The 23,729-nt window shown below is 37.1% G+C and overlaps 1 protein-coding gene and 1 non-coding gene across 2 annotated transcripts in view; both read left to right on the forward strand.

Annotated features, from left to right (window-relative positions):
- The window catches only part of LOC106168224 (ankyrin repeat and KH domain-containing protein 1), a 35,872-nt gene extending 15,886 nt beyond the window's left edge, over nucleotides 1–19,986 (forward strand). The window contains exons 20-32 of the mRNA XM_087003984.1: nucleotides 613–850; nucleotides 1,533–1,729; nucleotides 11,112–11,350; nucleotides 11,596–11,723; nucleotides 13,215–13,538; nucleotides 13,919–14,021; nucleotides 14,259–14,417; nucleotides 14,720–14,869; nucleotides 15,222–17,002; nucleotides 17,459–17,641; nucleotides 18,135–18,322; nucleotides 18,639–18,839; nucleotides 19,157–19,986. Of these exons, the coding sequence (XP_086860110.1) occupies nucleotides 613–850; nucleotides 1,533–1,729; nucleotides 11,112–11,350; nucleotides 11,596–11,723; nucleotides 13,215–13,538; nucleotides 13,919–14,021; nucleotides 14,259–14,417; nucleotides 14,720–14,869; nucleotides 15,222–17,002; nucleotides 17,459–17,641; nucleotides 18,135–18,322; nucleotides 18,639–18,839; nucleotides 19,157–19,198 (3,933 nt within the window). The 3' untranslated portion in view covers nucleotides 19,199–19,986. The remainder of the gene's footprint in view (nucleotides 1–612; nucleotides 851–1,532; nucleotides 1,730–11,111; nucleotides 11,351–11,595; nucleotides 11,724–13,214; nucleotides 13,539–13,918; nucleotides 14,022–14,258; nucleotides 14,418–14,719; nucleotides 14,870–15,221; nucleotides 17,003–17,458; nucleotides 17,642–18,134; nucleotides 18,323–18,638; nucleotides 18,840–19,156) is intronic.
- Nucleotides 19,987–21,084: 1,098 nt separating this feature from the next.
- Nucleotides 21,085–21,157, forward strand: Trnak-cuu (transfer RNA lysine (anticodon CUU)). Its single transcript has one exon. It is a non-coding gene; the product is annotated as a tRNA-Lys (tRNA).
- The last annotated feature ends 2,572 nt before the right edge of the window (nucleotides 21,158–23,729 follow it).

Here is a 23,729-nt window from a genome sequence, read left to right on the forward strand (position 1 = left end):
GAAAATATCACATTATTGCTTAAATGTAAACATGTTGTTATGCTGCAATGTTGGAAACTGAAAAGATTATGGTAATCTGTTCAGCAAATTAAAAAACATGACGTAAAGCATTGGTTTTGCTGACGTTAGTTACTTGTTTTTCTTCTCCAGTGTAATAGTGTTAATATGAGATATCCTGTTTTCTTAGATAAGTTAGAATTGCACAGGATGTTGATTATCTATGGTCTATTCACAATCTTTTCATTATTGGTGAGAGTCGGGAGGTTGAGGCCATAGAAAAGATTTCAGTGGTCACTTTCTTTGTAGACTGGTCCTAAGTGAAGCCATACGTCCCATTATCTCAAACATGCCATCCCATCAATATTGTTGGCTTTCTCAGAGATCTCTTTCCATTGTAATTTTATCTTATATACTATGCTAAATACAGTTTTAGTTAAGTCAACTTTTTGTAATATTAAGGAAAACTTAAATAATTTATGGACTCATTAGAAGAACATTTTACATGTGAGCCTAGGCTAGTTATTCAAATTTTTAGAAGCTACATGGTACCCAGTCTTTAATGCCTATAATTACATTGGCATGGTATTAACATCACTGATCCTGCATCTTCAGACTGGCTTAACCCCACTGATGGAGGCTGCCTCTGGGGGGTATGTGGAGGTGGGGCGTGTCCTGTTAGACAAGGGAGCAGATGTCAATGCCCCCCCTGTGCCCTCCTCCAGGGATACTGCACTGACCATAGCAGCAGACAAAGGACACTATAGATTTGTGGAGCTCCTCCTGAACAGAGGTGCAGCAGTGGATGTAAAGAACAAGAAAGGGAACTCACCTTTGTGGTTGTCTTGTAATGGTAAGGAAGATTACGTGATTGCTTTTTGAAAGCTGACTTATCTCAGTTGTGACTGTTCTGCATTAATTATTAAAAGCAAGAATATGGGGCTATTCGGTTCCTGAGTTGAATTTTCATGTAATGTTATAAGCCTATCCTATGATATCTGCATGATAAATGGGGTGCATAATAATTTGCATTTCACAGTTTGAATGCCTAAGGGCTTGGGTTAGATGGTTCGGTGTTCAAGTGAGTTGCTTGGCTGTGAAAATATTTTTTGTTGTCAGAATGAGATTTAGTCAACACAGTTTTGGTTGCTGCATATGTCTTATCCTAGTAACATTTAGAGCACAGTTTAAAAACATTTTTCTCTGCTAACTTTTTTCAAGTGAAAATTACTGTAGATTTTTCTGTGTTTTTCTTGACTTATTTAAAATTAATATTCAACAGACCTAAACAGGTCTATATAGAACCTTCAGCATAATCTTCTTTGGGAGATCATTTATGTTTTGTCAAAATGTAGAGAGTACTTTTAGAAGCCTTAGTATGTAATGAAAAATATGTCCAAATCTTTGTCTCTCCAGAGAGTGATCCTTTGAGAAAGTGCCTTCATTCTTTACTAGTTACTTGTATTGATTTTGTTTGGCTTTTGGCCACTTCTGAAGCAGTGCCTTTGTCTCAGATTTGTAGTTTCTGTTTGTAGGTGGACACCTAGATGTAGTCCAGCTACTGGTCAATGCTAGAGCAGATGTTGACAGTCAGGACAACAGGAAAGTATCCTGTCTGATGGCTGCCTTCAGGAAGGGCCATGTGAAGGTGGTCAAGTGGCTGGTGCGCCACGTCAACCAGTTCCCCTCCGACCAGGAGTGCATGCGATACATTGCCACCATAACTGACAAGGTAAATATTCCAAATTTGGTCGTCACTATTAGGAAAAAATGCGTGGACTCTTTCAAAGGTCTATTGTTGATTCTCTGTTCCAAACCATATTTTCTTGCTTGTTTATGAATTCTTACAAAGGGAAGAACATTTCGAAGTTGCCCGTATGTGTTCGGTTACATCTTTTATGATAATTTTTGAATGATGTTTGAAATCATGCCTTAGGACTTAGTACGTATCCAGTTATTGCAAGAATAAACAGGAAGGTGCATTAAAAGTATAGCTCAGGTCATCCACCTGATGTATTTTCTGACCTCCCATGCCAGTAGGTTTTGAGACCTTGTATCATATGTGGTTATCATTAAGGCATGGAGCAGGATTTTGGCATGAAAAAAAATACACTGAACAAATTTTCCTGGCATGCTGCACTATTTCCTTGTACAAATGTGATGGCTTTGGGCAAAAGATCCATGAAACATTCCTTCAGGACAAATAGTTTGATAAATGATTTGGCAAAACAATCAGTATTACTTTTTTTTTTCCTCAAAATTCCTAGCATCTCACTATAGACTATAGTCACCTTCAAATGTCACCTGCCGCCAGTGTATTCAGTAACATATTCTATCTTTAGTTTCACATCACTTTATTTTCTTCATGTATAATTTGTAACATAAAAAGAAATTTCTCTAATTTTATGCAAGTTGTTATAATTTTTAAAATCATGCAATGTTATTTACAATGAAATGAGTCTAAAGACAATTTTGGTAAACTAAACTGCACCTCATGCTGGACTATCACAAAGGGAAATATACATATATATTTGTGACCTAGTGACCGGTCACTAGTCCTTCAGGTTAAAAATAGCTTTTTGTGTGTTTGGGTCACCTGTATGAATTTCTTATCACAGATAAGAGACACTGTCCAACATATATTGATATTAATAATATAGCTTCAGTCAAAGGCACTGTGTGAATATACTCTTTAAAAGACTATTTTCTCCAGTTGGATTAATCCGACTACAAGCAGATTGATACAAATTTTATATTTTCATCTCTCCTAAAACTCTTGGCAGATACATTTATTTAAATATTTTAAAAGATTTAGATTGTCTTGGAGATACGCACAGGCCATCTCAAAAGAAAATAGGAACATTTAAGGCAACAGAAATCTTTTATATTTACCCAGTATATTGGTGTGTCTGGGTAATGGTAGGCTATTCAATTTTCTCCGTCCCAGACAAACAGTTAATACCTTGCCTAAAGTAAATGAAAAATTGTACTTTTTTGGATAATATCACACATGTGCAGAAACCATTGTCATTATTACTCCAGAATTTTTTCTATCATTGTTTAAAATAATTAAACATAGTGGTTTCCAAGAAATCATGTTTGGTTTCAGGTCACAGTATTTATGTGTGGTCTAGTTCTTTTGTTTAACAATCACAGTTGCATATTTACAGAAACAAATTATATGCTCCATTTAACATTTCTTTCTAAGTATAGTCACAGTGTCTCTATTAATACTCTACAACTCCTATATTGTCTCAATGATTCTCGTGCATGAAATTGGGAATGAATTTTTTTCTGTGGCACACATACTTTTACATGTGGTATCTTTCAAAACAAATCTCATTGATCTGTTTTTAATTGTTTTGTGTCCAGTGAGTTAAACGAAATTTGGCCAAAGCAGTAAAGCAGAAGTTAAACTAAAAATAGCACTAATAATTAGATGAATTGGTCTGTTTGCCCAGTTTGTAGTTTGCCATAGTAATGGAACAATATTAAGAAAAGCTCCTTTCCCAATTTGTTGTAGATCAGGCAGAGAGATAAAATCCATATGAAAGTGGCAGACTAAATTGTTCACACTTGCTCATTTGTCATTAATATACTAATGATAATAAAGAAAGGTACTTTTTGAAACAAAATGCACTGGGGCAATGGTCATAATGCACAAACTTCTAAGATACTTGGTCACAGTTGCATTGAAAATGTGTATAGCTTGATCCTTTTCATGTCCAGTACCCACATGCCACAGCTTAAATGTATCAAATACCTGTGCATTGGTCACTGACGTGGAGACATTTTCTTCTAAACTGGTGTACTTTTCAATCATTTAAGGGTCAACAGATGTGACAATGGTTCTCTACGTGGTGATATTCTTATACAGATGTGGTTGTGTCTTTTAGGTTGATCAAAAATCTATATTTGTAACTTCAGATGTCATTACACTAAATTGTTTGATACAGTTTATATTGGAAACAAGACAACCTGTTCATAAATCAATTAGCAGGACTTCAGTCGGTTTTTAGGCCAGGTCAGAGTTGTTGGTTGAAGGGGGATCTGCAGGGCAACCATTTACCTGCACGTACTATGTTGGTAAATGCCACAATTTACGATTTGCACTTGAAAACAGTATAGGTCTGTAAGTGATGACCCTAAGTCTAGTACATTTTATTATTTGCACTAGGGGTGTCAAACAAAAGTACTCGAGCTGCTGATAAGAAACTTGTTTTTACTTCATGTAACACTTTTATGCTTCTGAATGGGATGGCTTATATTTTGATAAGACTTGGAGTGCATGTTTAATGGTTTTCAACATGGATATATAATTTTTATCAAATAATGCCCTATAATAAACACAGGACCATTTTCATGTTTAACTTATCTTTTGATAAATCCTTCATTATAATTGAGATAACTCTTGTTTTGTTTTGGAAAGACATCAAGTTATTAAAAAATCATTAAACCAGTGCATTGAAACTGTGCCAGGGGTGATATAAACTTGTGTTGAAGCATCTGATAAGTGTTGAAAGTAAGGTGCATTTTTACAAGCATTTATCTAATTGCAGATTTGTATCTTGATAATATATATGTATAAAAGGAAATCATTGAATTCGATGGGATGGCTAATTTATCTGAAGTGCTTGAGCAAAGCAGCAACTTCCACTTTCATTATATGTGTATTCTGATGTACAGTAGTAGAAAATCCCAAAAGATATTGTATGGAAATTCAATAGCCTTTTGTGTAGCCCATTGATGTGATTTGTAAGCAAGCCAATAATGTGATGGCATCTTAAGTACAAATGGAGTTATGTTACCTGAAGTATGAAGAGCCATATAGCATGCAACTGATCCATGTTGACTAACAAAAATTATATGATACTGAAAATTCTGCAGGCAATTATTTTTCCTTCCGTCACAGAAAAATGATGAATGAATAGTTGTGCCCATTTTAACTCACAAGCACAGTATGAAAGAGAACATGTCCATGTCTTACATGAATGATTTTAAGAGTCCTGGCATATGTTTTATATGGCAGCATATGTTAATTAATCAGACTTACTGTCAAGTGCTCTCTACACATGAAACTTGAGTCCTTATTATTCTCTGTCTTTTTAATCCACAAGATATTTAGGACTAGAGGTGATGTAATTTTCATTTTATACCAAAAAACTGGGGATTATTGCCCAAGTGTATGTTGGACTGCAAAGACCAATGTACTTGCCACAAAATAGTTTTACCACAAAACATAGTGGAAATGATCATTTAGATTAAGTAAAACAAAAAGATGTGTTAAAATAGTTTCTTTGGATCTCAGTTTTGGTAGACAGAAAGCTTTCATTTATGATAGATCCAGATACCTTCACCTGAACAGGTAATTCAGTTGTGACCAAGTCTGCCAGAGTGAACAGACCAAACAGTCAACAGGTAAATCAAATATCTTGATCTATCATAAATGAAAACTTTCTGTCTATAAAAAGAAGTGTGCTTAGTCAAGTCCCAAGGAAGGTGATGACTTCACCTTGTCTATCTATCTAGATAATGATTACACCATGACGGTTTCCAACTTGGATCTTTTCCAAAAGTAGCTCATTGAAAAGTGGCCTTTTACCTCACTTGTCTAGAATGGTGAACAAGTGCATGGTGCTGGTCACGATCACAGAATCACATCCCAGGGCACTGTAAATAGTTTAACACCGTGCTGTTAATCTAATTTTATCTTAAGATAAGTTATTAATGTTTTTTTTTTTTTTTTTTTTTTTTTTTTTTTTTTTTTTTTTTTGTCATTAACTTATGAACATTTTACTGTCTATTTCTCATTTATGTGAGATATATCATAAAAAACTGATGCAGCTATAACCATACATAATATGAATGTGAAAAATTTTGATTTAGGTTCCATAGGGGAATTATGAGGTAATCACTTTTCAGACATGCTGTACATTTTGTTTGGCTTCGAGTGGATTTTGTGGATACACACCAACTGCCTGCATTCCATTATGGGATTGTAGCCCTTATCTTAACCATCAAGCATGTGGATTAAAGCCATGCACATATTCATATTACTGAGTTAAATCTAGGGTTGGATATTTCCTGCTGGTATAAGTATGTGCAATGGCCATTATTATGTCGGCAATACAGTTGAACTATAACTATAACTGAATAGTTATTTTTTCTAAGTTGTGGGCATATAATAAATGATTCGACTTTTGAAGTACAGCAAAATAAAGATGTGAACCCTGTTTTTATTTTTAATTTTTTAAAAATTATTATTATTATTATTTGTTGCTGTGCATCCTGTCAGACTAAGCACACATTCAGTTAATTAGGTATTCTTGTGATGAAGCACTGAGCTTGTGGTACTATTATAATCCAAAATGCAAGAGAATTATGGCACAGAGTGTTTTCTTCACCTGTGCTGGTTGTCTGCTCCACTTCCATATACCTGGTTATTTGAACAGCATTACTATCTGATGAAAGTGCTCTTCCCTAGAAAGAAGTGTCTAGTCCAATTACCTGTGCCAGGATCAAAGAATGCCCCATTTTGACTCATACACGGTCTCAGAATATTCATATGTATGTGCCCACATATGTTCATGTTTGGGCCTTGAGTCACTGGATTAGGACCAGCTAAACAAGTTTGGGGAAGTCTCGATTGCTGCATTAATTTTATTCCTGTGTATCTGACAGCGAGCATGTTCCTCCAGTCTGCTGTCAAGATAGGGAACACAATGGCAAGCATACGACCTCGTTTACATTTTAATATCACCACCTGGCTAATTTTGAATGCTGGAGTGTATATTTACGTGGCCTTGGTCAATAATCTATTTCGATTAACCTATTCAGAATATGATTTGTTTTCCTGTTATCGGTGCTTCTTTATGTGGACTAATCAGTATGATAAATTATGCACTAATGTTATTATGAACGTGAATATTCATGACTCACTCCATGGTGACAATGACACTGGCCAACAATGGTTGGCTATCAGTGCTTTACTCCCTTGGCAGTTAGCCAAGGCTGGTTGCTTCCCACCTAAATTAACGAAGAGGTCAGCAGGTTTCCTTTCACCAGCATCATTGTAGTGACTGTTTGCAGTGTGGTAAAAGTGATTACCAAATGGACCTGTTATTATTATTAGTCCCTAAATAAGCTCTCCCTCCTCATATCTCTGTAGCATTGACTGGTGTTGGTATACACACAAAGCATTTGGATGACCTACTTTCAGTTTAAGCGGCAGCTTTGTGTTGTGGATTGACAGCTCTGTCTTGGGGTGGATTTTTACTTACGTGGATGCTGCTTTTAACACAGATTTTAGGGTTTTATCGATGGAAAATGATCAGGATGAAAGTGGATGAAGTGTTTTTAGCCCTCTCAGACAAGGTAGGTGTAGTTTTAGAGGGAAAATATGGTTGGAAGATTCTTTCTTCCAGGCCACTTGATAAAATGTAGGTCAGCCATGTATGAATGAGTATCATTGGTAGGGAAACACCCTTCGTAATTTCTCTTGTTATTTCCAAGAAAGATATGAAAAGGATAAAAAAATTGTCCAGTATGAAGGTTGATTTCAGAATGAAGAAAGAAACACCAGACAAGGCATAGGTTTTGGTTGTAAAATTGAGCCTAGGGTGAAAATGGTAGAATCATCGGAGAAAATGGTATTCGGTTCAAATTCACCGGGTGGGAATATTTGTTTATATTTTAGAGGGATACAATTGTTTTTAGTAGATGCTTTACGTGGTGTTTTGATACACTTATTTAAATATTTGACTTTTTGAGTGAATAAAAGAATTCTCCACATGCTATTAATAGATGGTGTAATTAATCCTTGGCATCTTTATGTGTATTTAGAGAGAGAGGTCATTAGTTCAAGTTTTGACAGCAAGTGTTGGACTCTTTCCTTCAAGTAGTCATAACAGACATGGGACACTGATGAATTCCTGATTTTCCGAAACTGTTAACAATAGTATTATTGGTTTGGCTAGCCTAAGAGTATAGTATAAATTCATTTAGAACTGCTCAGCCTTTGATATTGATCCAAGTACATGTACATATGAAATTGTACTAAAAATGTGAGAAGTGGGTCATTCCCATGAGCAGGTGTTTCTTGCATAGGAGATGGTTGTTCTTCATGACTGATGTTTGACATGGGACAAATGGTCTTCAGAAATAGAAATTTCATAACATCGCGCAACACTTGCAGGTGTAATGGTGGATGCATAAATCATCTTGATTTTCTATCAAATAGGAGAGATGCTTCCATGATGCTATGCATTATGCGGTTAGAAAAGACCTTAGGTATGTCAAGCTAAATTATTAAATATTGGAGGTGTTTAGAACTAAAAATATGTTTGCATACATATTACCCACCATGGTATTGATTCGTGCCTGGACGTGAATTTTATAATGTATAAATTTTATCGAAGTTTTCCTTTTGATCCGAAATGTAGAATCAAAAGTGTGAGTAATAAATGGGCAAATTGAAATGAGTCATGTTGAACACCCAGGACATAATTTGTTTACTTCATTTCAAAAAGTAAATGAAAAATAGAAATTTGGCATATTTGAATTTATTTGACAACCATTTGCTTTCACTGAGAACTTTCTTATGTCTGTGTACATAAATCCTTAGCCTGAACTTCAGTGTTTGCATAGGCAAGTTTCTATGCATGGTGTACATATAACACCCTAGGCAAGAGCACAGGAAAGTATAGCTGGTTCTCCCAACTGTTAGCATCCATATTGTTATGCCCTGTAGCTTGCACCTGACATCTGCCCTCTATAATAATGTAATACCTACATAATTAGTATGAAGAAACCTAAGGTAGATTTTTATGTATATGATCTGAAAAGGTTGAGAGATTTCAGACAGTTATATAATACAATTCATAAATACATTATTGACTGTGGTAACAGTATGGAGTGTATAGCTAGAGAGTATACTATCAGAGGGATGGTCCCCATTAATGATTATGACAGATAGGAACCCTATTTGTGCTGGTGTTGTTTTTCCTTAATGTTGTATGCTACAGCAGACACATATATCTTATCATCTCCAGCTGATCTGGTAGAAAATGGAAACCCTGGCAGAAAAAAAAACTGCCTTGGTATTAGGCTCACTTAGCTAGTGTAATGTATTGAATGTCTGAATGTAGGAAGTGAAACCTGCTGCGTAGCATATTTTTGAGTCATTCCAATTGCTGTTGGGTTTGTGTTCAATACTCGGCTATACTGGGATTAATTTGTAAAGAAAACCTGCTGTTGTTTTATGGGTCAGTGGGTAGACGGTCACTCTGCCCCCATAGGAATCCCCTATTTTCTCTCCAGTTTCCAGATTAGACACTTTAAGTAGTAATACATCTACATCAAGAGGGACATTCTTTTATAATTGGTCACCTGAGCAAAGGGATATTTGAAATTTCATTATTTTATATTAGTTTTTCAATTATTGTAGTTATTATAAGATGTAACATGCATCTTTATAACATTAAATAGTGCCATGTTACAGGTGGTTTTATTTTTAACATAGTCTCTAAATAAATGGGCCAAAACAACAGTCTGGTAGATTGCAAGTCTGTGGAATAGTAATGTATGCACTGTGACTCCATTTTGAATATATTTACCTATAAAATCGGTTTGACCTGAACCGAATAGCAGTATTTATGTAAAAGCAGCAAATGCACTAAGAATATAAAGCAGCATTAAACAGTGTCCAAGAGGTTTGATATTTGATATTTATAAAAACAAAAATCACTGCTTGTGGCCATTTAATGTTAATCATTCACAGCACGAGTCAAAATACGATAATATAGAGCAAAAGTGATTTGTTGTGCATATGTAATCACAACAGGAATTCACCTACATTAGCCTTAACTCACACAGCGAGGAAGTCATTAATAGCACCTTTTTGAAGCATTTGTGGTTTTAAGGTCAAGTTATTTAACTTGGCACATTTAAGGGTAAAGCAGATGTTTTATTAGGGTATTGTTAGGTATGAATAAATAATAAATGTTAAAGACTAAAAAGCTAGTATTTTATTTTATTTTTATTATTTTTATTATTTTATTTTTTTTTGGGGGGGGGGGTGAATAACAAGGGATCATTATGGGGTTTTAAATGTAATTTTTAAATATCTTATTAGTTGGGGGGGGGGGGGGGTTAATACTATTTCCTTAACTGAAGATAATGATACTTATTCACTTTCTTGGAAGATGACATCAAAAGAAATTTCTCTGTAGATCAATAAAATGTCATCTACCTGAAATAATAACTGTGCAGTATCTATTTAGACCAATCTGTTGTTGGAGAGGTGATTATAATTATGTGGAGAACATCAGTAGAGGAAGCTGTTTCCATGGTATTGCATGCATCTGAAGCTGGGGATTGATGTCAAATTTTATATGAACGTGTTGTTATTGTGCAGCTGTTATTGTGTTTCTCTGATGTAAATGAGTTTATCAAGCAGTAGACTGTTTTGTGATAACCTCACGTGATGAAATAGCACTGTTTATAAAAAATGTGCAAAAGAGAATATTGATTCTAAAATATGGCTCTTGATATTGCACATTTCATCTTTTTACTACAGCTCCAAGATATGTTTGCCATATAATTTACATGCACACTTGTAATAGTGAAAAAAGTAAATAGCAAAAACTGAGTACAAGCTTTGAACAGTATATTCCCCAATTAAACGTACAAATATTATCTACATTTACATATTTGTACATGTTTATGATTCTTATAGATTTGTTTGAATTGGATTTTGCTTTTCATATTTCTTTGGTATCTAGGTTTTTATCATAACATATCAGTAAAATTCCACCACACATATAAAATATATTCATCGGAATGTGCGATATATTGATAATACTTTTTAACCCTTTAGTCACACCAATGCAGATGATAGTATCATTAACCTATAAATTCATGTACAGGGTTTCTCTTAATTTTTCAAAAACCCATGTAAATGTAAGGATAGAAACTTACTGAAATTTGTGATGACTTCATTGGGCCTATCCTACTGTTTCACATTCCAATATTGTGGATTTAGGATAGAAGTAAAATTCCGGTTAGAATAATTTGAAACAGTGTGATGCATAATTGTATTTCATTGTATGTTTCAGGAGCTGCTCAAAAAATGTCACCAGTGCATGGAAATCATCGTGAGTGCCAAAGACCGCCAAGCTGCCGAAGCCAACAAAAATGCATCCATTTTATTGGAGGAGATTGATCAGGAGAAGAGCAGAGAAGAAAGTAAGAAACTAGCAGCCCAGAGGAAACGTGAGAAAAGGAAAAAGAAGAAAAAGGAAAAATTGGAGAAAGAGAAAGAAAAGGAGAAAGAGAAGGAAGAAGAGCCAACAAGGTAACTCCAAGGAAATATAATCAGTAATCAAGCAAATACTAATCTAACACTACTGTGTACAGTGTTTGTCATATAATTGATGTATAGTTCACTCTGATAAGCAGTGAAATGAAAAACATTTGAAAAAAAAATTACTCATTTATCTTTGTTTTACTCAGCTTTTGTTAGCTATTTGGTTCAAAGGATTTTTGCTTGAAGGAGCCCAAAATAAGACAGAGAAGCCTGACGTAATATTTATGTTGCAGTAACAATTCCACGCCAGAGCCAGAAGAAAGTAAACCCATAGAAGAGAATGAAGAAGAAAGTAAAGAGAGTGAAATGAAAGAAAGAGTTCCACTACCACCCCCTTCTGCTACCATAAGCACAACCATCGGTGAGTGAAAAAAAAAATTGCCTCAGGATTTCATCTGTTTTTTTCAGTCTGTGTGATAACCATACTTAAACTCTTTGCTGCTGTCTGTTTTGCTCACCCAGTGACAGCAAAGATTCACACCACTCAACACATATCAGAACGAGTGATGAAGTGAGGACACTTTGCTTTCAAGACTGTCATCAGTGAAGAACTTGAGTGTGGATCTAAAGTTCAGAACAGCTTATTAATGTGTGTATTATTATGGATTGGCTTTTCGTGCAACAGAACTTGGCACTCCTATCTTCTTTTTACTTTGACTTGAATTATGTACATTTTGCACAAATATCTGTAGTTGGGACACTTATTGCTAAGAAACCAAGGGTGCAGCTCATGTGAATACTGCAGTACATTATAGTTGTATACAGGGATGTTGACATGGATTTTTCCGTTTTGTATACATACTACGTGTAATGTTTTTACCTATCTCAGCATATGTTGCCTGCCTAGTACCATTGAAGAAGTTAGATACCAGTTTTGATTGAACAAAATATTAGAAAGTTTTGATGCCACTCAGAATTACCATTAAAACCCTTCAGAGGAACAGCAACAGTGAAATGTGCCGTGTTGTATATTCACCCAAGAATGTTGCCTGCCTCTTCTGGTTTTGAGACCACATTGATTATGGAGGGTGCTAATTGAACACTGCAATATTTCTAGCACCTGCTGGGATGTAGAGTAGATCATATCCTTAATGAGACTTTGTATTATTGTAACAGTGCTGGAGAGACTCCTGTTTTGCTGGAACTGTGATGTGCCTAGTTTAGCTTTGTTACCCGAGAAGCCCTGTAAGGGATTTTATTTCCAAATATTGATGGGTGATTACTTGTGATATGAAGTTGATTTTTTATTTATTTGTAACAGTAGTTTTTTCTACAGTTTGCTATCTCTTTAATTCGTGCGTGTTGCCAGGGCGGAAGCCATGCTCAATACTTGTTACCACAATTGCTAGAAAGCAATATTGCCAATTTTCTTCAAACTGCCATACCTTTGGTACTGCTTCTGAAACTAGTTATTAACACCCATGGTGTTAATTATAGCAAAATCATGACTCTGACATATTTATATCACAAGAGCATTTGAAAGTCACTCCAAGCTCTGACAGCTGTGAATGGAAGAATGGCTAGCATTTTGTATGGCGTTTTAGAGATCGGGTACTCTTTTTTAATGAGTAAGCTAAGGAGTAAGCTAAGCTATGGAGCATGATTTAAGTATTTTGTAGCTGATAAAATTTTTTACTCACTAAGTTTTTTATCAGGCATATAGAAAGTAGCCTTCAAGACATAAAGAAGGTGAAAATTTGTAATTCGTTGATGTGTATAGAAAATTATGCAGGTTAAATGAGTTATTTATAAATAAGTTACTTTTTGTGTTCATTTCAATTAAATGCCATCATGGTCTGATGAATTTTGTATTTTTTAATCTTAGTAAATAAGTGACTAAATGCATTTTCAGGTATCACCCTATCCAGAGAACCCAAAAACATTCGAAATGCAGGAACCATTGACACAGAAGATAACATGGATTCTACAAAAAATAGAAACAAAAAGAACAGAAAGCAGAAAGAGAGACTACCAGACAGCAGACAGAGGCAAGCAGACAGTGTGGGAGAGAACATGCGAATACCCACCTCATTGAATCAAAACAGGAGTAGTTCTGGTGGAAAGGCTTCGTCCTCTCAAAGAGGGCGACATGAAGACACGGCCACTACCAGGAAAGTAAACAGCGGGGAAAGTAACAGGAAGAGGAAGAACTTGATATCACACAGCAGTTCTACAGGTGAGAAAAAATCAACTGTGACTGGTTTGATGTCAAAGAATTAAATGTTACAGTAGTTCTGCAAGTGAGAAAAAGTCCACTGTGGCTGGTTTAATGTAAATGTGCACTTGTAATAATACATTTTATCATCTACATATTTCACTAGGCACTAGTTAATCTGATACCTTTCAAAACTTGTAATAATACATTTTATCATCTACATATTTCACTAGTCACTAGTTAATCTGATACCTTTCAAAACTTGTAATAATACATTTTATCATCTACATATTTCACTAGTCACTAGTTAATCTGATACCTTTCAAAATGAAGTATTTGCTTGACATGCTTTTTTTTTGTATTTGTCTATTTTTAATGAGACCTCTTTCTTTTTTGAGCAGGTATTGGTGATTTAGATGACTTTGGAGATTTACCTGGTAATATGCGGCTTTCTTCAGCTCCAGCAGGCAACAGGAAAGAAAAGAATTATAAGATGGGTTCGCTGTGAGTAATTTTTCAATACCAACGTTTTGTAAAGGCTTGTAGTAGTGAAAGTGATATTTTAAAAAATACCTTTAAAATGGGTTTATTTGTACAGTTATTACTATGAATAAAATAAGATCCATTCCAAGAAGTATTGAAACATTCTTAGTGAATTTTGGGCCATTTTATTTGCATATTGTATAAATAAGAGTATTATTTTTGCAGTTTATTTACAGAAATGTCTTTCTTGGTTTTCAGAGACTCTTTTGATGGTGATCCTTTGGCAGCTATGCTGTCAGGAGGAAAATTGACAAATCAGAACAACACCTTGGTTTTAACTCCATCTAAAAATTCTGGGTCCAGTCCAAGTAAAAAAGGCGGAAAGAGAGAAGAAGGTTGGAAGGAAGTGATCAGAAAGTGAGTACTCGTTGCTAGTATAAAATCAAAAGATTGATCCTCATAACAAAACCTGATATAAAAAGTGTGTATAATTTTTGTGTTGATGTCTTCAGAATAATTTTCTATTAATAGTAAGTAATCGGCTTCTTAATTTTTTAAAGTACATGGACAATGTTGGTTTGATTTGTGTAGAATGTTGTTTTCCAGCTTTGAGACTTGATTAACAAGAAGAAGGTAATGTCATATCACGGAATGCCCATATACAGAAATCTTAAGAATCCATTGTTAAATCTACATTTTATTGTTTTGTTTCGTTTTAGATCTAAAAAGCTGGCCATCCCTGCATCGGCAGCAAGCATGTTATTAGGTCGTGGCGGTGCCAAACTGAACGCAATCCGTGAGGTATCTGGAGCAAACATTGACATTGACAAGCAGAAAGGGCCTGGTGGGGAAAGAAGCATTACAATTAAGTGAGTTTCAAGCATTTTATAAAATATTACCCAGATCCACATGATGTTTTTGCATATCTAGAAGATTGTCTTAAATGTTGTTTGTGCCAAAATATACCTGATTTTGAAGAATGTTGAAATTGTAGAGCAAAACTGTATACCATCTAGTGTTTTTTGGAACATTATATCAAAAATGTTTCAAGTTGCATTGTCATTCAGCACTAAAGTGTGAAGGATCGTTTACATCAAACAAATTAAAAAAAAAAAGCATTTCAAAAACTGTTAACTGCACCAGTTAAATAGAATTTACAATGACTGGTTTACATATTGCAGTATAAAATTGATGATCTAAATATGATATGTTCTTTTCCAGAGGGTCTGCAGATGCCACAAGACAGGCACACAATCTCATCACAGCCTTGATCAAAGACCCAGAGAAGGACATAGTGGAAATTTTACCAAAGAGCAGCAAGTCAAAGTCTTCAACCTCCTCCAGTTCCATCAGCCTGTCCACCATAACTACTACAACTCTACTGACCACTACGGCCAACACCAGCAGTATCATCAGTAATGGCCATGTGACCACCACCATATCACAGAGTAAGAAATCGTCTGTGCAGATTGTGCCATCGAAGCATTCTCAGTCCAGTTCTGGCCCGGCGTGGGGAGGCCAGGCCGCCATCTTGGCGTCTCCAAAAAGAGGGACAGTGAATGGCAAGCCTCTGGCTGTGACCTCTGTGACCACGTCAACTACGATGACGATGAGCGTATCACACACTCCATCTAAGAGTCCAGGCACTGTTGCAAAGAAGTTGTTTTTGGGTGAGACTGGAGGGAAAGCAGTGTCAGGAGATGGGAAATTTTCTCAAGGCTCCCAAAAATCTGAGGCTCACTTACCACTCAACACAAGCAGGCTGCCTCCTCGTTTGGCAAACAAGCAGAAACAGCAACAACAACACCAGCAACAGTATCTTCATCAACAACAGCAGCACCAGCATCTACATCAGCCTCCTGCAGCACAACAACAGCAACAACAACAGAGGGTTCCGCCTCATCACCAGCAGCAGCGTATGGAGCATCAGCCTCTGCCTATAAAGAACAACAACAAACAGCCTGGCCAGCCCGTTGTGTCTGTACCAGCCACAGCTGTAGTGGCACCCCAGGGCTCTTCTGTCACCCCAGGGGAGTATTCCCCCTTCAACAACCTCTTCAGCAATGTAGCAGAACAGGTGATGCTTGGCAAGAAAGACGATGCTATGGAGAACAGGATGAACTTTGCCAGTGTTGCTGCTGCAGGCGTGTTACCATCCACCCCACCCATGTGCAATGTTGGAGCAGTTGGATCAGCTCCGCCTGGTCATCCCCCTAGAGAGAGAGAAGACCCCAAGTTACAAGCCAAAGCACCAGGTTACAAGCCCAATGGACAGAGGAACATGTCTCCACAGACCAACACAGATGATGTCTTTAGATCTAATCTAGTTGTTAGCTTGCCTGGGTCAGTGAGCATCCCTACCCCTGTGTACCCTGGAGATCTGGGCATGCATAAGGGTCTGTTCAATCCCCCAGAGGCAGATTTGAACAGAGCAGTTGGGGGTGGTGGCTTTAGACCTCTAGTCAGTTCCTCGTCAGCCAACACATCTCCTAGAGCAGGAACAGAACCACCAAGAAGTATGTCAGCTGGGCCAGTGGATGCCTTTGGAAAGCTCCGAGAGGAATATTTCAGCTCAGACCAGCCCATGACTCTGCCGAAAATAGAAAGCACCTTGAATCCCAATGCCCCAAATTTCACTTGCAGGTTTGGCCAAGCCGCTGACAACATGGCCCCTTCGCAGGGCATGCTCCACTCGGGTAGAGGGAGTAGCAGTTTTGGCGCTCCAGGATCTCGCCTACCACAACCACTGCCTGCATCAATGCTGAATCAGTCTGGAGGCTTCAACGCTCCAGGTTTGCTTCAGTACAGTAACTTAACCTCTGAATTTGGAAGTGGCCTGCCTGCAGGAGCACCTGGTATGAACAACATGGGGATACCACCACCTTCTGGGTCAGCCTTTGGTGGGGTCCAGCCCCAGGGGATGGGTGGACCACCTGGTCAGCCTCAGTTCCAGCCCCAGAGGTCTCTCTCTGGGGGGAATACCCCTGGGACTTCTCCTAGAGGTGAGTAGAAATCCATTTGCTTTAGTATGTACATATCTAAAAGTAAGAGATACATATTATATCATTTATGATGCAAGCATCTTGCAGTTTTTTATTAGTGAAAAGGTGTGTAGAAATGTGGCTAAAATTTGAGTTTTGTGGACTGAATACAATCATATAGAATTTCTCTTTTTAATAATAACGCATTTTTCAATAGCCATCAGTAGGCATTTGAGGCCTATTTTTTATCTTTCTTTAAATCGTTCACATCTAAAAGATGTCTTTATCATTTGTAAAATGTATTCCTATCTTTTGTGTCTCTGTTCTCCCTTGGTTTTAGATTAAAGGAAAAAAGAAAAACATCTTTTAGTGCAGTTTATTTATGTACTGCTAAATAGCTTTCCTATCTTTCATGATGTTTTTAAAGAAAGGGTGGAGAATTTTCTTGTAGTACAACATTCATTAATCATCTCTCAGGTGACATGGACCATCAGCCTAATACATCTGAGGCAATCCTAAGTCATTCCCCATCTCCCACGTCAGACCAATCATTTCCTAGACCCATAGGCAATGAGAGGGCCCATAGGAAGACTCCAACACCTGCAGTTCCTGGCCTGCCCAGTATGGGAGACATTGCAACCATCTGGAGTCTGGGAAATGGTGAGTTACAAACTTGAGAAAATGATGTAGTTTTTCTGTTGAAGAGGGAAATAGCGTGCCAAGATGTAATTGTAAAAAAAAAAAAATTTTTAACAGATATAAGATATGGTAGATCTAAGAATAAGAATAAAAGGTCTTTGGTGTATTTGACAGATGAACTATGTAACAAGCTTTTGTAATAAAAGCAAGCTGGGCGAGATTGTTGATTACATGTTGAACAGCTGGGATTGTGCAGGACAATATGCTGATTTGACATCTGTTGAATACAACAATAACCAAAAAATTTTAATGTTATGATAGTGGCTTTCACTGAGCCATCTAAGGAAAGATTTGTTCATTTTTTTAATGTTCCAAAAAAAAAAAAGGTTGTTTGCATTTTCATTCATACTCGTTTTCTCATTCTTTCTACCACCCTTGTATTCATTGATCCATCCATCCATCCATCCATCCATCCATTCACTCATTCATCTATTCCCTCGCTCCCTCATTCCAGATGGTCCTACTGACTGGTCCCCAGCCTCATCTGTCCTTAGCAGCTCTGTTATCACCAGCACAGTGATGAGCAGTGGCTTTAGTCAGCAGAGTGAGGAACAGCAGAAGAAACTGATGATGGGAGGGAGCAGACTGCCAGGCTTCTCAGACACTGGGGCAGGAGAGGGCCAGGTGGACCAGGCTTTCCAGGTAAGCAGTGAGAAACAGGAATAGAGTAATTTGTGGTGTTATTTCAGACAATTAATGTTGACGTAATGGATCCTTAGCACGATGGTGATAATTAACACGGTAGTGAATTCATAGTGAATTGAGCCTAGTTATCTTGGTAGAACTTGTTGCAGTCTGTGGGGCCCCGTTTTCCTTGAATAACATTTCGTGATATAAAGGAAAACACGGTTGATATTGAAGTCTTGAACTCAGGTTGATGTATTAGCATAATGGTAATATGTCAGTACATGATTTCCATGGAATGTATTTATCACTTAGTTCTAACCTTTTCAATCAGGGGTTCCTTGGCACAGGCAGTGTGGGCTTTGCAGCCTTCACGCCAGGTGGTCTGCCTCCAGGGGTGTCACAGCAGCTCTATGGTGGTGGCAGTGGTGGTGGTGGTGGCAGTGGCGCCCCAGGGCCTGAGGAGATCAGTGCAATGTGGAGTCAGCCTCTGAAAATGTCTATGGGAGACTCTTCAGAGGTCAAGAGATCGGGGGTAGGTGATAGTATTGTTTATGTTGATGTCATGCAGTTTTAATGAAGTTATAGTATTGTTTATGGCAATGTTACACAGCTTGATGTCATAGTATTTCATAATGGTGTGACGGATTTGACGTTTTCTACAACTTGCCTTAATGCACAGTTCTAAAAAAATTTTATTCTTGTTAACAAAAAAATTTATTGATCAGAGTAAAAAGTGTTGATAAAAATTACAATGCTTTTTCATTTTAAAGGGGAACAAATTGTGTTCCTCTTTCAAGCCTCTCCATTCAAAGATTATAATGTACATTTTTAATCTTTTTCATCTGATAGGTATGGAGTGCTGCCACATGGACACCTCCTCCTGGTATCTGAGGATATTGTTAGTGGAACATGGACAGTGGGATTCAAAAGAAAAGATTTGCGCCATTTTGTTTTGTAAAGAGCTGGAAATGGAACCGTAGTTGAGGGACAGATGATGTATTTTATCCTGGGGTTTTGAAAAGCTGTTAAGAATTGCAAGCTGCAGTTAACAGGGGGGATATGAAAGTTTTCTTCAGTATTTTATAGTTACCGTGGTAACAAGTTGTCTCCCAAAATAAGGTTATAACTTCTATGATTATTATTATGAAAGATAATAGCACAAGATGGACAATATATGTTTACCAATGGTGACCAGTGTTGGACATAGACAGTAGAAACAACTGACCAGAATGGAGACTGAGAAAGCTAATTACCTGGATTGGACAGTTTATTTATCACTGATATGGATGTGGATGGATTATGTCATTTTAACCTGTGTAAAACACATGGCTACATGCTTGGTTGAGTAGTTTCTTCTATAGCTCGCTTTTGCTCAGAATAGATTAATTGCTCAATGAGACTCTTCGTGTGATTTTGAGCTTTGATAGCACAGAACAGATTATGAAAAGAAATTGAGCATTCTGACAAACTGTACCGAGCATATTTCATTTGAAGGAATTACTCAAACATAGCATTAAAAAGATTAAAAGAGGAAAAATCATTATTATTGTATGGATGGTACTTCTTTGTTGCTTTCAGAATATTTTTCTGTTTCATTTATCGTCTTGTCATGACATGACATACATTATGTGTACATGTAAAAGTACAAGTGAAATAAAAGTTGAGTATATAGCAAAACATGTTCGGAATTTTTTTTACGCTGAATTTTTACACAGTCAGTGGTGGGCCCTGTGCAGCTCATATTTTCTTGGAAATGGCACTATTCTTAGCTTGGTGTTAAAAGGGTCCTAAACATTGAAACTCCTATCAAAATAATAGTGAAATTAAGGTTATTCTTAGGGTAACCAATCATAAAATCGGTAAACAAAGGTCACTTTACTTAGAAAATATCATTTGTATTTTAGTGACATTGTAAAATGTGTTCTGGTTGGAGATGCATTAAAATTACGTGAACGTTTTTAAAAGAATGCAGTAGTTATGTGAAAGAAATTAATGAAAAGTATACTTTACATGTCACTAGTCATTTTTGTCTGCATATCCATTAAAGCTTCTTATCTTTCCTAATTCAGAACTTAAATAAAACCATAAACCATTAAAATAAAGTACTTGGCATTCTTATTGAAATGTACAGAAAGACGTTCTTGATAACTGGTTGATAGCCTTTTTGTTTTTACGTTCGAAATATATAATTACATTAAACCAATGTAAAAGCAACAAAGGCTTAAAATAACACACGAAAAGAGTTATGAATCAGAAATGTAAAACAAGTACCTGTTAGCCGTGATACGGAACCAGGATTGGTTCAACGTGCACACACGCACACAGCACGGGCGGATGTTCAAGTTTGCATTGATGGGAGTCTAATTTTTTTCTGTCGGAAGACTGTCAAAATGGAGGATGGATCAACAAAGATAATTTGGAAGACTATCAGAGAATATCTGTAGATCCGCCCCTGAGTCACACACACATACACGACTTGAGTATCGTCATCTCTCGGGTCTAATCTACGCCCGCCACATGCCGTAAAAAGCCGGGATTGGATAGGACCGTCTCTGACGTATTCAAACAGATTGTTGATAAAACTGAACTGCTGAGTAGATGCAGTAGTAGAATGTAATAATGGATGTATAGAACAGTGAATGAACGAGATGCAGGGAGATTTTAAGTACAGTATACATGTCACTCTAAATCAACAGCTCAGTAGAAAAATAAGTGCCGTGCGTTATGTAATATTACGTTTCGAGTAGGTGAAAAAATTAACGCCCTGATTTCAAGAAGCCCGGTTAGCTCAGTCGGTAGAGCATGGGACTCTTAATCCCAGGGTCGTGGGTTCGAGCCCCACATTGGGCGTGATAATTATTTTTCGTTTTGCCCTCTCATAACTTGAGCATGGCGTATTTCTTTAGCGACAAAACTTTTAACGCGCCAAACAAATCCAAAAAATACCGATACAGGAAGAGAAGTGTTGTCTGATGACGGTTTGAGTAGTACAGCCATTTTATATGAAAGTGTAAAATATAGCCTATCCTATCCTTTTATCATTGGTAAATGTGGCACCTGCTTCGATAATATTGCTTTGTTAATCACACTGAGTGTCTGTGCGCGCGCGCGCGCGCGCGTGTGTGTGTGTGTGTGTGAAATTGACTGGATAGAGAGCGTTATTGGATCATTGTGTTAGCCGAGACGCATGAACATTTACGAAGGTATTCAGTGCAGCATTGTTTCAGTTGAGACGTGGATGTAAACACAATCACTTCGTCCTTTTACGATGTTAACTTTTATATAGTCTTCAAGTTCGAGCTTTTTTTCTCTTCAACACACTAGGAACAGCGGGATTTTTCCTTGATCAGCAATTCTTTGCCGGTAGTTTCTCATTTTCTGTAACATCAGAACTTAAAGAAATTACTTGACATTTATGTAAATAATGCAATTTACTTTCAAAACCCTCTCGACTTTGTTCCTATTTGATCAGATATGAGATATACAAGTAGTTTTTTGTTTCATTCGATCTAAATTGGTGGAAAACTTAATAGCACTGATGTTCACGTTTTTACCCCTTTTGTTTCATTAAAACTACTTATGGTTTTAATGTTTGTGGAGAAACCACGCAAAAGTAGTGGTGGTGGAAAATTGGAAAATCGCTTTTAACATAATTGTCTTAAGTTATGATGCTGTACAGTCGGAGCAATTTAATAACACGAATTTTTCTTCTGAAAATATTTCCGTTTTGTGTCTTGGTTGATGTGTATCTAAACCAAATAAATATCATCTGATCAATGTTAATAGTGCATCAATATACGTACTTATACGTGTTACAAGCTCTTTGTTTATAGTTAGTAAAAAAAATGTGTACAAATACATTACGTTAAAATATACTTGTACTTAAACTACTGGTACCAATCGCTTACCGCGTCTCTCTAAAAAGATGCTTAAAAACCTATCATTTGTTATAACTTTAGGGTTGAACTAAAACCTTTGACACCCTGTGTTATGGCATAAATGTGTCTCCAGTGGATATAGCAGCAATTTATTTGAAGAAAAGCATCTATTTGTGATCTCTCAGGGCTGTCAAGTGACACTTACACAGCCGTCGTGATAACAAACGCGTTCATCAACTGACAGTTGCCAAGTGGTAAGGACGTAACCAAGTGACACTGTTCAGTAACACTTGCTGGTCAACTCGCGACACTTCTTGCTCAGATCTTGAACAAAATTCGCTCCTAAGGCGTAAGTGAAGAGCGTCAGAGAGGACGCTAGAGAGGACTTCTCGCCTTCGTGGTTTACCGCACTTGCCCGTTTCCAGCCGAGGTTCCTCTTTACAAAATGGCTAATCACGAGTCTCCTATGGACTTCTATGGGGCTAACGAGCGGAGTCTGGCCAATTATTATGAAAAAAAATCCATTACACAACTCGGTGGCAAACAGGGTTTTGTCTTGTAATATGTCGTAGGTATCTGAGGTAATTATTTTGGACTTGAAGGCTTGGGGGCTTTCTGCCGTTAATCCACTTGTACCCCTCTCCAGTGCTCACGCCACCCTACCACGTCCGTCAATAGTTTCACAAGTTGGGTGATGAGGTATAAACAAGAGGGTATTCTTCGCGAGGTCATTTACATAGTGTTTAATTATGAGTCTTGGTCTCTATTAAGCCCGTGCGTTTCTATTCTGCTATTCTAGTTGACCGTCCATCTGTGCCCTCCTCTGCCTCGTGGTCCCAACCATTGTTTCAGCCACAATGGCATTTGCACGACACCGACACGACTCGGACTTGGGGAGCCAATTCTGCTGTGTACGTTTCGAGGAGAAATTACTGATTACTGCAATCATTGGGCCTCGTAATTGCGCCAAATTAGATTTCTCGTTGTTGTTAATGTGGCTTATTAGCCAATACTTCCCTATCGAACTTTGGATTAGTGTAGGAAGCAATTATCCCAGAGGACCAGTTTGACAGCCTTTGAATGACATAAACGTTCTCCTTGTATTCTATGTTAAAACTTCCTTTTTTTTTTTTTTACTCTTCTGAAATCTAGAGAGAGAGACATTAAAAACGTTCGCGCTGTAGTGTCCATGAATGGCCATTGATCATGCCTCTTCTCTCGTTCTCTCCTCTGGTCCAGAGCAGTCAGTTGTGGGTGCATATTCTTATCATTATGCGGTAACACACTTATGGTTCTCTTTTCCGACAAAAGGTCCTATTTCTATGAATTTACGAAAAAAAAATACCGATTTGCATAATGCCGTTTCTGGCTCGTTTGCAGGGAAGCGAATAATGCCCTGTACAATGATATGTACATATCATTTTCTTTTTCTTTGAGAATTCTCCTGGTATTAACGTCCGATCTATGATTATCGTTTTGATTTTCAGGGTCTGGTCACTTACGCATGTATTACATGATCAACAACAACTACACACTTTTTTCGA

This window comes from Lingula anatina, chromosome 2 (assembly GCF_051362555.1).
Source record: "Lingula anatina isolate TDL-2025a chromosome 2, LinAna3.0, whole genome shotgun sequence".
Classification (NCBI taxonomy): domain Eukaryota; kingdom Metazoa; phylum Brachiopoda; class Lingulata; order Lingulida; family Lingulidae; genus Lingula; species Lingula anatina.